Source organism: Gastrolobium bilobum, unplaced genomic scaffold (genome assembly GCF_033153095.1).
Source record: "Gastrolobium bilobum isolate Gb01-03AN ecotype WA unplaced genomic scaffold, APGP_CSIRO_Gbil_v1 utg6195, whole genome shotgun sequence".
NCBI classification, from domain to species: domain Eukaryota; kingdom Viridiplantae; phylum Streptophyta; class Magnoliopsida; order Fabales; family Fabaceae; genus Gastrolobium; species Gastrolobium bilobum.
Window position 1 is genome coordinate 287,013 of NW_026898878.1, and position 17,853 is coordinate 304,865.

The 17,853-nt window shown below is 35.5% G+C and overlaps 3 protein-coding genes across 3 annotated transcripts; 1 reads left to right on the plus strand and 2 right to left on the minus strand.

The window, feature by feature from the left end:
- The first annotated feature begins 2,881 nt into the window (after positions 1-2,881).
- On the plus strand, positions 2,882-5,663 carry LOC133284979 (protein LONGIFOLIA 1-like). The gene is made up of 4 exons (XM_061482127.1): positions 2,882-3,031; positions 3,115-4,350; positions 4,454-4,649; positions 5,067-5,663. The coding sequence occupies exons 1-4, from the start codon at positions 2,882-2,884 to the stop codon at positions 5,648-5,650; spliced, it is 2,166 nt and encodes a 721-aa protein (XP_061338111.1). The 3' UTR covers positions 5,651-5,663.
- A 5,096-nt stretch (positions 5,664-10,759) lies between these two features.
- Positions 10,760-15,241, minus strand: LOC133285001 (beta-carotene isomerase D27, chloroplastic-like). Its single transcript, XM_061482155.1, has 8 exons — positions 15,025-15,241; positions 14,791-14,930; positions 14,320-14,412; positions 13,076-13,137; positions 12,692-12,798; positions 11,626-11,718; positions 11,197-11,245; positions 10,760-10,834 (listed from the first exon to the last, which is right to left on the minus strand). The coding sequence occupies exons 1-7, from the start codon at positions 15,239-15,241 to the stop codon at positions 11,205-11,207; spliced, it is 753 nt and encodes a 250-aa protein (XP_061338139.1). The 3' UTR covers positions 10,760-10,834; positions 11,197-11,204.
- Positions 15,242-16,273: 1,032 nt separating this feature from the next.
- LOC133284957 (histone H2A variant 1) lies at positions 16,274-17,633 on the minus strand. The gene is made up of 3 exons (XM_061482098.1): positions 17,574-17,633; positions 17,098-17,238; positions 16,274-16,611 (listed from the first exon to the last, which is right to left on the minus strand). Exons 2-3 carry the CDS (start codon positions 17,215-17,217, stop codon positions 16,315-16,317), a joined length of 417 nt encoding a protein of 138 aa, XP_061338082.1. The 5' UTR covers positions 17,218-17,238; positions 17,574-17,633; the 3' UTR covers positions 16,274-16,314.
- Between the last annotated feature and the right edge of the window lie 220 nt (positions 17,634-17,853).

Consider the following 17,853-nt stretch of genomic DNA (forward strand, 5'->3'; position numbering starts at 1 on the left):
TAATATTATATTAAATGAAAATTATATCGAGATAAATCTCCCAACAAGATTTTATATTAAACGAAAAATATTTCTTACTTAATTTTCATTAATAATTGAGAAGATTATTAGACTCGTTTAGTAAGAAAAATATAAAATTAGTAATTATATAGTTCAAAATATTTTCACACCTCCACTTACTCTCAAGTTTAGCTACAAAGAAAAAAAATACTTAATACAGAAAAAGATAAAAATAAAAATTACACACCCCTTATCACTCCTTTATTACAAAAATAAATCACACAAACTCACTTTTAAACTTTTTAAATTTAAATAAAAAAGAAAAGAGAATGGGAAAATAGTTTTCAAAAATTATAAAACTAAAGCCCCAGCCACGGCCAAACTCTTCCTCAGTTTTCCAAGCACGAGCTTGTTGGTTTAGTGTCAGTGATGCTATGACTGTTTCACCACTCTCTTTTTTCTTGATATTTTAAAAAGAGGCTCATGATAATTATCAAAGCAAAAAGAGAAGAATAAAGAAAAAAGAAGTGACGGAATAGGAATATGCCACCGAACAGAACTATTGCCAAGCCATTTTAGGTTCAAAACAGAACCCTGTATTGGCCCTTTATGGCTGCAAACTGTACTCAATGAGACCTTAGCTTATGTTCCTAATTAAGCTCACGGTCTTGTCTAATATCTCTCACTCTCACCTTAAAATCTTCATTCCCAATTGCCAATTGGCCTTATTATCATGCTCTTTTATAATACTAGTTTTAACAAAACCCAGGAATGATTGTCACATCTTGGGTCAGGGCATGCTTTGACTAACTAAGCATTTACCAAAAAAAAGGAAATACATAAAAATAACTTATTAATAGGAGATCAATAAAGTTGAACACTAGCCAATGAGGCATGGAATTATTGTAAGTGGAAGTGGAAATAAAGGAACTTGCGTTTGGCTTGTTATGGCTTTGATGCTTTTGCCGTCTGACCTGATCAGTAAGGTCTACATGATTAACGGCTATGATTCCTTATCTATGGATACCATCTCGCCACATGGCAACATCGATTATTAATTTATTAGACCAAAACTCTGTTTTTATTTTCCCTCCTCAATACCCGAAGGAGTTTTAATCCAGTGACGCAAGCTGCCGTTGAGGGTGGATAGTATCCGTGGATATGGCATTTGATTTGAACCAATCGAACGGCTTAAAGGCGTTTGGGGACATGGGGAATAGGGGTTCGATGAAATAACAGTCATCGTTCAAATGCTCAAAAATCAAGGCACTTGGTACCTGACACGCAGGCAGAGAACATTGCCCACGGTGGCTATGCTGCAGATCCTCACAGTAAAAAGCCTTGACTATCTAAGTGTAAAGTGTATAAAACTTTAAAGTGGGCGCGCTGTTTTCTGTGCTGACCTAATTCTCGGATAATGGTATTAAATATAAATATTATCAATTTGTTAACATGAATTTATTTTTTATTTATTATTACAAAAATAAGATTTATTATTTTACAACAAATTACTTTTATTTTAATTTTTACTAAAATAATTTATTATATATAAATATTAATAATAACTAAAAGATTTTTATTTATCACAATTGAATTATATTTTTATGAATCAATTTAAATAAATGCATAATTGATGTAAAGAACAAAATGTGACCTATGAAATAATAATTCTCTAATACAGCATAATGTTTTGCTTTACATAAGAGAATAATTGTACTAAAATTCCATCAAATTGACATTAACAATTGCTGAATAATTCGAAATATGCACGGTTGACCGAAACGAAGTCTAGAGAATTAGGATATGAAATTGGTTCCAATTCTTTTGTAAAACACTTTTGTAACGAAATTCTTTCAGATTAGAATTGATTCAGAAGTTTAAATTTCATGCTTAGATTTGCCGGAGAATTATTATATAAAAAAATTGGGTTCGTTTTTTCTACCGTCAATGTAGATAATTTGTAGATAATTTATCTACATTGAGCTCAAAATGACGTCGTTTTGAGGCAAAAATTAAAGTATGTTTGTAATTATAATTTATTTTAGTATTATAATAGTCTTTTCATTATAATTTTTTAATTTTTCAATCCAAAACGACATATTTACATTAAAGCCAAAAATTTATTTAATTTCAATTTTATTTATAATTATTTTTATTTAAAACTAAAAAGCTATTAAAGAATATTCGCTAAAGTTTACAAAAAAAAAAAGGAATATTCGCCAAATACAATAAGTGTAAAATAATTACATATAAGAATAAATATATAAAAATAAGTAATTTGATATATATATATATATATATATATATATATATATATATATATATATATATATATATATATATATTAAGCATGTGAAGAATATTTACAAGGGAGGATACAATAGGAACTTTTAATCTCTACCAATAAGAAAAGTTCAGTTTACAACTGTTATATTATATGTTTATCTCTGTCAGAGTTGATATTTGTTATCATACTTTGATGGTCATTGACTATTTAAGTTAGTAAAAATAATTTTGTATTGGTATGAGATGCAATACATCAAGCGAAAAAAAAGGAAAAAATTAATTCACAACATTATCTAGGTTATTTAAAAGGATATTTAAAAGGGAGGATACATTAGGCATTTTTGACAAAAGTGAAGGGTAAATATTTCCTTTGGCTCTCTCCTTCATTGGCGTTTAATTGCGCTCTCACCTTTTAAAGACCAGAAAAGCGGGAGTGGGAGATAAAAGTATCAATCTCAGTTGAGGGAGAGAGAGAGCGAGCGAGAGAGAATGAAGAAGCCTTCACAATCAACACTAAGGCAAAGAAAGAGAGAGTGACAGAACGAGCCAAATATTTTTATTTTTATTTTCATTTTTATTTTTCAATTTTTAGAAAATGACGACTGGTATAGTACGCGACCAGAACTTGGAAAAACAGATGCAGAAGCAAATGGGGTGCATGTCAGGGTTCCTTCAGATCTTCGATCGCCACCAAATACTCACCGGAAAACGCATCCACTCAGCCAAAAGACTCAGACTCCCTCCCGTAATTCTTCATTTCCCTTTCCTTTCTCCAATTCCTCTTTCGTTCGTTACTCTAACTAACCTCGCCGTTGTTGTATTTTGCAGGCATCGGATTCCTCGCCGGAACCGGAGAAACACATTGGATCTCCGGCGATTTCAACGCCTTCTCCGGCGAGAGAGGCCCAACCTGAAGCAAAGGTGACTCTTCCTGTTCTGGAGTTCAAGGAAGGCACGAGGTCTTCGTGGAAGTTCTCCAGAGAGGCTCCCAGACTCTCTCTCGATAGCAGAGCCGTCGTGGATGCCAAAGGAGCACTTCACCCGAGAGAGATCCGAACCAACACGGCAACAGCAACAGCAACGAATCTCGGAGCAGAAAACGACGGAGACAAACAGCGTCGTTCCACAAGCGTTATTGTCAGGCTTATGGGCCTGGACACACTACCGGATTCGGATCCTGACCCGGTTGCGAAGCTCCGAAGATCCGCGTCCGAGTCGGAGTCCAGGGTCCCCAGAGATCTGCCACAGTGTCGGTTCTTCGACTCTAACAACTTTCAGTTGAAGCAGTTACAGGCGAAAACAAAAACCCAGGCTAGTAATGTAGCGCGTGAGAATAATGCTGGCACTTTCAATAATCGGTTGTCCAATGACAGAGCCATGGATCAAACAGAAGCAACCAGAGCTTCCCTTCCTTTGAGGCAGAGAGGAATAATAGCACAAAAGAAGAAGAGTTTCTATGACTCTGCTGATTTCTTCCCCGAGCCGAAGCACACCGTTTCAATGTACGGAGAGATTGAGAGGAGGTTGAGGATACGAGGGATTCAAGAGCCTCCCAAGGATCCTCACACTCTCAAGCATATCTTGGAGGCTCTGCAGCTTAAGGGTCTGTTACATTCCAACCAATCTCCCATTGTTATCATGAAGCCGGTTAGATCTTCCGGTTCGTTGAACCGAACCGGGAATAATTATTCTTCACCTCCTCCCTCCAGCCTCCGGTCCAGTCCTCGCGCTCGCCGGAGCCCGAGCCTTGCCAGTGAGACTGATCGAAGTATTAGAACTCAAACCAGAGGCAGAAACTCGAGGAAGGTTCAAAACACGGAGACTCAGAGGAAAGTGAACAGTGACGGTGTTGATTCGAGAAGGGTGTCTCCGGTTCATTCCCCAAAGATAAGCTCGAGAGGGAATGCAGCGGTTCAGCAAGTGACGAATGGATCGCCCAGGGCGAGAAAAGCGATTGATCGTAAAGAGGTGAAGGAGAAAGTTAAGATGTTGAATGGAGCAGAGGATGAATCTTCCACCATTTCAGAGAATAGCTTCAGCACCTCTTCACATACCGATACAGAGGTATCTATCTTACTACCGTTAATTTCTTTAACAAATTATTTAATTAATCGCTTCTATTTATGGAAATGGTGCTGTGATTGATTGAATTGTGTGTGGTCCACAGAGATACAAGCCGGAAGAGTACAAGGAAGGGAGGAATCTGCTTGATAGGTGTGATAAGTTGCTTAACAGCATTGCGGAAATAACAGCAGGGAACGAGTTGCAACAACCGAGTCCTGTATCGGTACTTGACTCATCATTTTACAAGGACGATTGGTGTTCACCTTCCCCAATAACCAAACGGTGCATTGATTACAAAGGTGAGTGAATACTATATAGTCAATGATTGACTATTCAACTTAACAACTTTCTTAGCCTGCGATATTATTGTTAGTTAGAAAATAAATTGATTTATGCGGTGATTGTTTAGGCCTTTTAAGTTTTAAGCAACTCCCTTTCTTTATCTCTGCTTTCCAATCACGAGTGTGAAAACAGTGAACGGTTTGTTCTTTCTCTCCCTCTGTTAAATCCCAACCTACGTGGACCAATCATTTGATACTAGGGATGGTGACGTGGCATAAGTCGCGTTTGTTCATTCACTCCCCCTCGTACAATCACGTGAGACTGAGTTCGCACCGATTTTATATTAATATACTGTTTATTTTTAAATAAATAAATAACATAAAGCTTGTGTTTCTTAGCTCTGATAAAGAATATGGTGACATTACATTACGCAGATCAAGGGGCGGAGTCAGAAGATGATACGTGGAGTGCAGCTTTGTGTAGCAGTGAAGGCAAATCCGAGGAGGCAGCATCGGAGGATTGTGATTTCGTTTACGTGTCGGAGATCCTGCGTGCATGTAGTTACTTGCCGGAAGACAGCGACGTTTTCTTGTTGCTGGAGAAGCACCAGTGTCTGAAGGGGATGGACACCTCAGAACCTTCGAGGCTGAAGAGGCGGTTGATTTTCGACACCCTCCAGGAGATCCTGAACCGGAACCAACAGTTACCGCCGTGGAAGGTGGTGTCATGCGGCGAGCAGACGCAGCACGTGTGGTCGGAGTTTCGGAGGATCCGAGAGAGGGAGGAATCGGAATCGGAATCGGAGGACTTGTTTAAGGTGATATGTGGCGTGTTGAGGAAGGACATGGCGGAAGAGATGAGTGGTTGGGGTGAATGGACAATGGAGATGGGTGATGTCGTTTTGGACATCGAACGCCTCGTGTTCAAAGATCTCATTGGTGAAACCATTCGAGAACTCGCCTCATGTGCCCCTAAATGTAACACATTATCCGTTCCTCGTAGGAAGCTGCTCTTTTGAATTCCAATCACAAACGTCAAAAGAAAAAGAGAAAAATTAAAAATTAAAAAAAAAAAAAAAAGCAGAGAAAAAAAAAGAGTCGCACGCTTTGTTTAAATTTTCGCGCGCTTTTTCTTTTCCCCTTACTTTTTAATGATTTTACTTTTACTTTTGTTAATGTCGAAATTAGGAATTTAAAATCTGAAATCTAGGCAAATCTGACCATTACTTTCTGTCAATGTAGAGATGAAGTGTTGGATTGTTATTATCTGTGGTGGTGTCAGTTGTTGGTGGTTTAGAAGGAGAGAAATGTTGCGTTGCAATGCAATGCGTAGGGTGAGGATATCAGACATAATGAATCAGTTTTTTTGTGTAATCATTTCTGTTACCAACTAATTCCAATCGGCAAACTACCACGGACCAGAAACATCAAAAGCCTTAAGAATGCTTGTTTGAATTTCAGGCCAATATAAAACGCGTGGATATCGTCCTGCTACTCGTGAGTATCAGGAGGTTGTGTAACTATGAGATTGCTAATGAATAAATGGTTTTTTCCCCTTAATCTTGGCAAGCAAGAGGTCCTACAAGGCTACAATAGTGTAGTGGAACAGCTATCCCACTGATTAAAAATAGCGTGCGCTCTTTTGGACCTTGAGGGGCCAACTTTAAGCGACATAAGAATTGGTTTTCTGTATAAATTGAAAATTACACCCGACTCATGCAACAACTTAAAACTTCTTTCGGTTTCCCATTTTATCTTTGAAGTATTATTGTATAAGATGTTTTAAAAATTTACAATTCATAAACTTCTATGAAATGTTTTTTCTTTCTTTTTTGTTACTTTCACCACATTTACAAGCACATACTTATAAATAATGTAATAGGACATTTTAAACAAAACAGATTATAGATTATACAAAATAAAAAGGAAAGCATATTGGAACATAAAAATAGATGCGAAGATTCAATTCATTCAAGAAATTTGTCTAAGAAATATTTTACCGGCTATAAAAGAGACAGCTTACCTTGTAACTCAATAATATGATTGATAAGCTGCCAATCATGCAAAGACTTACCCCGTCAGTTCCGAACTCGGTATCAGTACTCCCCTTTTATTTCTGACAAGCGATGACGAAAATTGAAAAAAATCTGTTATTGGCTTGATGGACATCACACTTGTTTTGAAATTATAGAAGCAACCCGGAGACACGCTTATTAAGTTGGTTTTGTCCAGTTTCGGGACCGTATGAATATGGTTTAATAATGACTATATTTCCCGTTGGGAAATGCCTATGCCTATCAAGAATCTGGGTCCTTTGTGTCTAAGTCTCAACAGTATCTACTCTCCTTGTCTTCCTTAACCAAGTCTGCCACGTGTTCAAATTTTCTCTCGTGATACATCACAAGCAGCCTTTGAAATGACATGACTCCACTGCAATTGCACATGGTTAGGTATTTTATATTAGTCAGTCATGATGAAAATGTGACATCCGAAAATGAGTAATGTATATGTATCAATACACATAATATCTTGATTTATGCTTCCATTCTTTTTGTTCTCCTTTATTTGATACTTCTATTTTTAATCCCTTAAGACATGATTATTAATCCAAATGTCTGTCCATTTATGTAAACATGACGAAAAACCGTTGAATGGAGCAAGTACTAATTGGCCCATAGTTGCCTAATTGGTTCCTTAATTAGTTACAGGACAGTCACATTAACCACTTGATGGCAACGTTTCATCCAACCTCTCTCGTCCGTTCTTCAAATGTAGTATGAGAACAAGGACATGATGCAGATCCAATAATAATTCGTAGTGCTATGCTATGATCCCCCCTCTTTTTCCTTTTTCTTTTTCTTTCCTCAATTATAGGGCTATGGTTGGTACAACTTTTGAATGTATACGTTTCTGCATTTGGTCATGTGCATTGCAAGCCCTTGACCATGAAATGTCCATAATATTATTATGCTGCAAAGGTTCAGGCTTGGTGGGGCTATGACATGTTGGGAGCAACCTAAGCAGCACCCAGTACCAGACATCTCGAACTTTTTTTTTGTGGGGTTACGTGGGCCTTGAGCTTATCCTTTTCTTTTATTTATTTTTTTCTTTAATAAGTCTCTTAGCCCATATCAATCTTCGTCTTCCAATCCCGCCTTTGTCTTAATGGATGAGTGAGAAAATTTGTGAGAAAGAAGAATTCAAAATTCACACCAAGCTAGACGGGATAACATAGCTATACGTAGACAAATTTGAAGAATTCTCAAGTTTCTTTGTCTTAATGTAGCTCTCATATCACTGCAGATGGGAAAAAATGCAGCAACACTTATTTTTTTCAGAATACGCGTGCGGATCCTGATGTTTTTTTTTTTAGGCCAGGATACGACCACGTATCCTAGTGTTAAAAATTTGCTGCAACTTTTCTCATTAGCATTGAAAGGAGAACCGACGAACCCTAAGAACAAAGGGACAAACTTATATTACATTAGCTTTCTTTTTGTTGCGTCACGGAGCCTGGCTATTCTGAACCTAGGTATCAATTAGCCCGGCCTTCTTCAGATGCCGAAACATTGATGAATAATAAATCAAAAATCAAACAAACAAAGATAAAGAAAGAATAAAGAACACCAAAAATTTTACCGTGGAAAACTTCGATGTGAAGAGTAAAAATCACGAGACCAAGTCTAAAAAAACTTCAATATAAATAATGAGATTACACAAGATTCACTCTGACTCAATAAGAAAAGTGAATAATGGGACTTCACCCTCTAAAAAATGAATTTACTCTCAAGCAACTCACACGAGTGTTTCTCTCTGTAAAAGGGAAATGAAATCCTACTCTACACGATAGTCTTCTTCTTCACCGATGGCGCTCAGTTTCTTCTTCAAAGAATCTTCATCTCTCGCTTGTGCTTTTCTGCTCGTTTTTCTTTTCTTTTTCTTCTCTCTATGACAGCTCAGCATCTAAGCATATCTTATAAATAACAAATTAGTGCATCATCAATTTGGGCTAGATCCATCATAGGCCATGGACCCAACACTTTTTAAGTGTGAATATAATTCAAAATAAATATTTAATGAATTTAGGAGGGCGATCACCCACTTAGCCGCTCCCTGACTCCACCATTGGTCTTAATTTGCCATTCCTAACCAAATCCAAGGATTAAGGTACTCTTCTGTCTTGACTTTCATTTTTCAACTTCATCTTTATGTGGTAGGGTTCCTAAGTAGAGGTATCTATCTTATCTATCTTTAGGACTGAAAGAAACTGAACTCTTAAACAAGAGGAAGATAGGGGTTCGTTTGTTATCCCAAAAGGGCACAAACTTAACCATGCATGTGTTAAAGAGATGTGGATGAGTGAACTGGCAAGCACATGCCCCCGCTCAGTAACTCATTAAATCTGTCCATTCTTTGTCTTCGCTGGTTGTCATGGCTATTGGCTCAGGCCTTGTCTCCTTTTTTGGGGTCCTTTGTCATATGATAAATGAACTTGCCAATATGAACTTGGTTATTGGGCAGCACTTGCGAACATTGCTTTGTTGTTCCTAGTCTATACACATCAATGGTCAATGTCATATTTGATAAATGATTTTTTTTTCGTAAGAATGTGAGGATGGCCACAATGTAAGAAAAATTAATGTGGGGCAACAATTGAAGAAACAATGACAAGGGCTTTGTTTACTTAGTGTGAAGGATTTTTTTTTTTTTTTTTTTACGGTCATGGAGTGAGATCATTTAACTGAGCTTTCAAATAGAAATCATGGTTTATAGAAATAGCCCCATTAGGTTGTACAGCTCAAGTCTTCTTAAAATTCGAGTGTAACAATGATGTCTAAAATCAGTTTAAATTTATATTAGTTTATTCTAAATTTAAATTTATAATCAAAATCTTAGTAAAAGAACCTTTGGAAAAAAAAAAAAAAAAACCAAACATGCAATTAGATTCTTTTCCCAGTCATTTATCTCTACCGTTATGAATACAGTGTTCAGAAATTAAGGATTGTAGAAATAGGCCACGTAGGTTATCCAGCTCAAGTAGTTTGAGACTTGAATGTAACGATGTCGTTAGAACTTAGATATACCCGCAAGTTTCAACTATTTGATTCGGTATCTTTGAGGTGAATGCATTTTTAATGTACTTAAAAAACCACAATAGACAATACTGGGCCGAATTATCTGCGGAGCCTCTTATCAAAAGGGCATGCGGACCTTGATTGAACTAACGTGCATGATGGGCCCAATTGAAGTGACATATAAGCCCATTGTTAATTTGCGATTTCTTTTCCTTCCTCCTCCTTCGGCCTCCGACAAAACATTTTCATGCAATCATACTTCCGTAATAAAAATTGAAGACTTAATATATTTTATTATTAAAATTAAAAAAAATAACACATTTAACTTAATGTATTTCACCCACTTCTTTATGATTAATGACACATTAATCTTTTTTTTTTTTTAGTAAAAAAGTATCTACTCCTATAACATTAACATTGAATATATACTCTCCGAGAACACTGAGGTTAATAGGTTCGGTTTCCTTTGTAACCGTTGGATGGTATATTAGAATTTCCTATTGATGTACTTTTTTTTATTATTATTCTTAGCAAATGAATAATGGAAAACACAGGACACAAGTTTCTTGGTTCGTACATATTTGGAGGGTTGGTTAAATTGATTTGGTAATTTGTGAAATTATTAGAAGGTCTTGTCTCGTACTTTTATACGTACGTCAGAGAATAATATAAATCGTTAAAAAGAACTTCACCTAACAGTTTAAAATTTTGAATTAAATTGATTCTTTATCTTACCGGGGAAGGAGGCGTATTACAGGACTCCCACTTTGCATATGGGATGTTCCATTAGATTAGGGATGCCAATTCCATCACTCTGATTCAACACACTAATTAGACGCACCTCAGCTAACAATATATGATATGGGTTAAAACAAAAAAACAAAAGAGCAGGAGGAAGGGGAAACATTTGAAAGAGTTTGTTTCTTACCATATAAATATTCCCTTGCCCACTTACAAATAATTGAAATGATGGAAATCCACTTAAAAATGAAATCTAATTGGCTTAAAGTGCTTTGGAGCACTTATTGGTTCTACTAATGAGATAATAACGATGGCTGGTGAGTCTCACCTTTGGCAGCATACATAAGGTGGGAGACACTCTTGTTCCTTCCTTGCTGACCTGAAAGCCTACAACAAGTTTCAGTCAACACACTTCTCACCAAAAATTAAGACCAAAAATTAAAACTAAATGGTTCTGCATCAGAAATAAAGGGCACTGATGATGATGTCATTCCCTATCCAATCCTCTCAGACAGTAAAGAATTTTCCAATGCTCCAGTTTGAATAATTACTTAATCCCATTCTGAAAAAGAATTACATTTTAACAGTTTTTTGCTTTTTCCGAATTTTAATGCTTCTTTCATTTCATCGGGTAATTGTCACTAATATGTGTCACTTTTCTACTGCAATTGCAGATGAACAACTTGGTAGGTCACTAGAAGAATCAAAGTAGATTTATTTAACTGTTACTGAAATTACTCTGTCCATACCTGCTGCATTAACTGAGGCAATTCGTTCCATGGTTTTTCTTTGCCTTGCCTGCATGGTATATAAACAGACAATATTAGTTACATTCTATTTTCTGGAATAAGTTATTACCTTTTACATTATATTTTGAGTTTCTTAAACCACCGTTACACTTTGGTAGACTGCACTAAATCTGGTTTTGGTCTGCCAATAGTGTCTATAAAAAGAACGAGCTTAAAGCAGCGGTAAAGATATTCCTTGTGATAAAAAAATTACAGGTTCGAATGTGAAAAACAACTTATTTCCAAAATATAAGGGTAAGGCCACGAACAATTGACTCTCGTCCTTATCCTCACAAAAGTTTGCCATTTTTTAATACCATGTCTCTAAGCAAGAGCAATTATCTGGAGGCATGTAAGTGAATGTAAGCAATCTCATAATAAATTTATTACATAGTTTATAGCATGGTTGCTTGAGTGCTGGATCATCAGTTGACGCTGGGGGTTCCTGGCCAAATATCATCTCACAACTCATGTCATCAAAATCTGTAAATCAAAGGATACAAGTATATATAAAATCAAAATCTATAATTCATTTAAGTTTTAAATTGGATCTAGTCAATCATTTAATAATTGTAGAAACTTCACTTATTTACTCATTGAAAGGCTTTCAGCAAGTAATTAGCTTATGCAGAAATGACTGTTAAATAATGTTGATTCTGTCATCATGATGTAATTTCAATGCTTTGGTGTACTGAACTCATAATTTTTGTAATGAGATCATGAGAAACATATCTACAAAACGGCTATTATTAAGGTGTCAATTTCATTGTGAAAAACATGCAATGTGTGTACCAATTATCTGTATTCTTGAATTTTCGAGCTTCAACTGAGTTTAGACGGGTCTACTTGCAATTTGGCACCCTAAGTGGGATGTGCGTGGGCCCCTCCATTGAATTGATGACGCTGGAGTGTGTACTTTTCCCATTTAGAATAGTTTTTGGGTCACACAGGTCAAATTTTGCCAATTTAAGAAACATACACATAAATAATGTATTCTTTTTTCTTTTCAATTTTTTGCGGCCCTCCTTAAAACCAAGTTCATGGCATAAAAGATTAAATTAAGCCTCTCGAAAGTGGGTTCGATAATAATGCCAAACAGAAGTTTCTGCGGCATAAACTAATCAAATTAAAGAGTACATGCTCAAATGGGTCCTGGAAAGATATAAAGTACATAAAGTTGATTTTTCAAATATTTAACATTGATTTGGTATTTTATCATATAAAATAATATTCAATTAAAGGATTAAATTGATGTCTAAATATATATTGCATGACTAAGTTGATGTTTTTTATATTGATGCTCAAAATCTTTACATAAATAATTTGATGTCCTTGTGTATCTTTTGCTAAGTTTAGTGTTTACTTTTAAAGAGTTAATTAAATTGGTGTCTGCAAAACTAGAACCGTGTTTGACCATGCATCTGTGCTCATGAAAGTAGTTGGTGAGGATACTTACTGGGGACCATGTTGACTGGAATACCAAAAGAGTCCTTCATAAACGATTGAGATGGCATTTTGCAGAGATTAATACACATCCCAACACAATTTGTCTCTTCTAAAAACCTGCACATGTTTAATTAAATTTTAGAGCGAGGAAGGGGAAGATGTTAGGTTGCTTGGATGCAATGGTGAGAATGATGAATATAATAGTCATGATTTTGGTATTGGCAATAACTTAGATGGTGATCATGATAGTCATAATGCGAATAGAGAATTGGATGTGGAGCATAATAATTGGAGCATATTGTTTGAGGCCATAGTGTGTATTTAGGTTGGTGAATTGCGAACAATTTTCTGTTAAAGATAAAAAGTTAAAATAGAAATGAAAGCTAAAACTTACCTGCATTTTTTTATGTAGACTACATTTTTTTCTATTCTCCCGTTGACCTCCGATTCTCTTACCTTTACATGGTGAAACAAATGGGGTTAATCCTTTAAATTCATGAACTATAACATAGGTTAGAAAGTAAAAGGATATATGCATACGTTTCTCCGTTAGGTTATTTGTTTATGTGTGTGTGTATGCTAAAATCTAGAAGTGATTGCTTTAATGATTCCGTCATATTGCATGATGTCTACAATATGAATCAATGGTAAGGCAATTTTATATTATCCTTCCACCATCCTTTTGTTAAATTTTATTCAATCTGTTGTGCTCCCCATAGGACCCATAGGATGTTGTGTTTCAACTTCCAATCTTGATGAAATGAACTAAAACTCTGCACTACTCACATAGTTGACAATTAATATCCATTTGAATGATTGAATCTACATCAACAACAATTCATCATGTCTTATTAAACTTAGAATGGGACATGATGTGCGAATGACACTGTCCACTAATTAAGTAAATAGTGGGCGGAATGACAATGTTCCAAGCAGACACAGTCTGTTTGTCACGTGTCGAGTAAACAGAGACCTGTTGTTAGAAACAATAATCTTTGGATTTATTATTTATGACAACAGGTCCTTATGTAAATAACACGTGACAAATTGGGTTCGCTGAGACTGACAACGGATCCTGAAAGATGATATTAATTTTGTTCTTTATCCCGCTTTTGTGTCATCACCTATGTAGGCACCAAATTATAAATCTTAATTCTATTTGCAACAATTTTGGTAGCTTGTAAATATTTTTTTTAATTATTGTATAACACTTTTCGGATATATATACAGATCCATAAATCTTTTGAAAATCATGCCACACATCCATAGAAATTTGAGCTTTCATTTTCTTTTCTTTTTTAATTGCAGGACATACTAAAATTATGTCTATGGTAGGAGATTACTATCTCCAATTTATATCTTGAGAGTCTATTATCCCTTGTAATATGTGTTTCCAGTATTGTAATCATTTTCAATAATTATTTGAGTCAACATAAATGGACTCCATATAGACACCGGTTTAATCACCAACATGCATACCATAAATTTCAATATTATCCCTAGTGGAAGACAAGGTTTACTGGTTTTACAATGAGTTTCCTCGAGATGTTCACAATTTCCTTTGTTAATAATGGAAAATGACATCCAAGTAATATATAAAGTCGTGAACAATAGAACTATATAGTCTTAGGTGTTTACCTCGGAGGGTCCGACTAACCAAGCAAAGAACATAGTTGTGAAGACGGCAAAATATTCCCTTGCGAATTTAGATGGTGGTAGCAGTGTCCTTATCTGTCGTTGGTCATGCATAACAACATAGTCATTGCTGATAATTATTATGCTCAAGCATTGAAAATTAGAATAAAGAAAAGACAAGGAAAGTTAAAAAAAACGCATTAAAACTTATATTTAGTATAAGAATGTGACGGTGAGAATCAAACTCTATTCACTTAGATATTATCATATTAAATAATAATTTCGTATAAAAACTCAAAATGTTAAATGAATGTCATTTTAATGGTTTTCTATTAAATTTCTTGAACATTTTTGGTTAGTAAACTGTCATAACTCAAATTTAATAATACCAAAGGTTATGAAAAAAGTGGTAAATTTTGTCTGTATGAGAGAAAGCACAAGAAGAAGATCAAACCGAAAGACTGATGAACTCACCAATAAAGGTATGGGATTTGGGATGGCTATATTAAGTGCTTGAATGACAACTTCTCGCTGTTGAATAGGACTAAATTTCTGTGAAGCCACGGTAGCTGCCTCTACGAGGCTCTCATACCCACTCTTACTGTTACTGAGTCCTTCATAGGATTCAAAAGTGAAGAAAGATGAAAAAATACAAATTAATATCCTTGAGATGATCAATTACAATTGGAGGGATAAAAGGGAAAGAACCTGATGAGGCTTGAACACTTTTTGATAAATGGTTTATGGCTAAGTGATCGAACCATTTATCTTTGTACACGTTAGTTTTTCTTGTTTCTCCTGCAATGTCATCTGTAGGTCTTGTAAGAACTGCAACCACGGAAGGGTGTTTTGGTTTAAGTCTGAGGTTCCTATGAACTAAAGTTAGTGTTGGACTCTGGCTCTGTGCCACCATTCTTGCATCCATTTGTGAGTATTAAAAGTTTCACGTGCGAGAGACAATAAGGGAATGGAAGGATAAGAGGGACTTATATAACAACAAAGCGAATGAAAAGCATCTTCATATAAAGGTCATGCACCTGATTCTAGTATTGGGGCTGTTTGATGCTCTTTTGTTGTCTTATGGTCTTGTGGACTTCTCCCCAAGATGATGATGCAATGGATAATAATTCTCTGATTATTTAATTCTTTCTATCTTCTTCTTAGTCACAAGTTGTATTTCACTATTTCTTTTCTGTTTTAAATGAAATAAGTGTAGATTATGTAAGGGTAATTTATTTATAAACGAATCGGAAACTTTATATAATCCTTTCATTGTTAGAATACATTTTTAGTTTTCTTATATATTACTTTCATTTTTAATTTTATTTCTATTTGAATTTCTTTTAAAATTTAGTTTATAAATATAATTCTTTTGTATATTGTCCAACGTTTATTGCTGTAATAATAATGAGATTGACATACTATAAAAAAAAGTATGTACCATATTGAAGATAATTGTGAATTTAGAAATCTAAAAGATTACTTGGCTAGCTCTGCATGTATACTCATTTTTAATGCAGCCTTGCACTTTATTGAAGACTAATAAAGCCCTTTGTTAATAGTATTCTGTAGTTTGTCAACTTTTTTCATAGTTAAGACATAAATTTTCAATCGATAATTTTTATTTCAACTATTTTCAACTTCATCATAGCCAAGTTTTCTATACAGTAATCAACGGATAACCAAACCATAGCAAAGATTAAAATAAAACAACCAAATATCAAAGAAGGAAATGAACGATAAAGGCAAAACAAATCACAGACAGTGTCTAAAAGAAAACATTGTCTGACAATCCAACTCCATTACAACTTTAAGACAGACCAATTAAACCAGTTAAAAGAACACATAAAACTACAACCATCTACATACCTAACATCTCAGTTCCAAATAGACTGTCAAAGAAATCATGTTCCCCCTACTGCGATCAAGTCATAAAACTAAACACAACCTAGTTTTCGGTTAACAGCCATATGAAATATTCAATCAGAAGCAAATATTTTATTCCTTAGCGGTTTTGTTGATGAGGGACTTGTGAATGTGAGGGATGACACCACCACCAGCAATGGTCCCTTTAATAAGGGTATCAAGCTCCTCATCTCCCCTGATAGCAAGCTGCAAATGCCTTGGTGTTATCCTCTTAACCTTGAGATCTTTGCTTGCATTCCCAGCAAGTTCAAGAACTTCTGCAGTGAGATACTCAAGAATGGAGGCCAAGTATACAGCAGCAGTGGCCCCAACTCGTCCATTGGCCTGGACCCTTTGCTTCAGCTGTCTATGAATACGGCCCACAGGAAACTACAAACACCCATGCAAATACACAATTTCAAAATCATAAAGGAAAATAGGAAAAAAAAAATTAAAAAAAAAAGGGACGAAAATAGGTCCTACAAAAACCGCAAAGTTCTCCAACAATTCAAAAACCCACTTGAGATGATTACATAGAAATTATAGAGGCCCAAAAGCCAACAATTTGACCTTACAAAATCAATAGTCCAATAAATTAAATTTCACGCAGGAAACAAGCAATACATCAAGAATTAACTACATGGCAAATTTTTCCTATACGTCAAACTAAAGGTTCTGAGTTTGTAGTTCAATTGCATTTGGGTATCAACAATTAATCTTAAATTTCCAGATCGCCCCCACCCCATTTTCTCTAACCACAAATAAATAAAGGAAGGAAGAAATAGAGGCGCGGCAACCGTCGAGAATGGAAAACTACACAAATAGAATGAGTTGGTAACGTACGGCGGAAAGAGAAGGGGAAAGAAAAATAGTTACCTGAATTCCGGCACGGGATGACCGTGAAATGGGTCTTTTCTTATCCTTATCCTTATCTTTGTCCTTGTTAGCCGCGGTGGTTTTCCCTGCCAAAAGCCCTTTTCCTCCTTTTCCCGCCATTGCTCAGTTCTTAACTACACACTTCAATATCAGTGTTTCAGGAAAAGGAACACGGAAACCAAACCAAGACTTCTTGTGGCGAAAACTAGAAACAATAATTATTAAAAAAAAAAAAAAAAAAAGAGTTCAAAACAGAAAAATAATCGAGGCATGTGAAGCCAGAAACAGGTGTAAGTTAACGAAAGATTACAAGTGAAAAAAAGAAAAGAAAGATCTCAGAAAAATAACAAAAGGTACAAGGCAGTTTTTAGAAGGTAAGGATATATTTGACTTTTTACAAAAAAGAAAAAAAAAATTCTGGAAGCATGTTTCCTGGTTGTAAAGAACAAATTTCACCGACAGAAAGTGAGCGATACCTGAGAGAGAACGAGAGAGAGAGAGTGGTGGAAGACGGAGAAAGTACGAAGTGAGTAGTGCGTAGTTTGATTTTCGAAGATTAGATCCAAAGGAGTAGAATGGAATGCATTCATATCATATCACGTCATTAAATGTCGATTACGTTTCGTTTGAACTTTGAATTACCGCTCAACGTTGCGTGGGAAAACACTTTTCGTTCCCAATTTCAAAAAAATTTCACGCTTTTCACCTTCTCCTGCTCTGGGCCTCGCAGGCCCACTATTCTAACTGGCCTCCAAA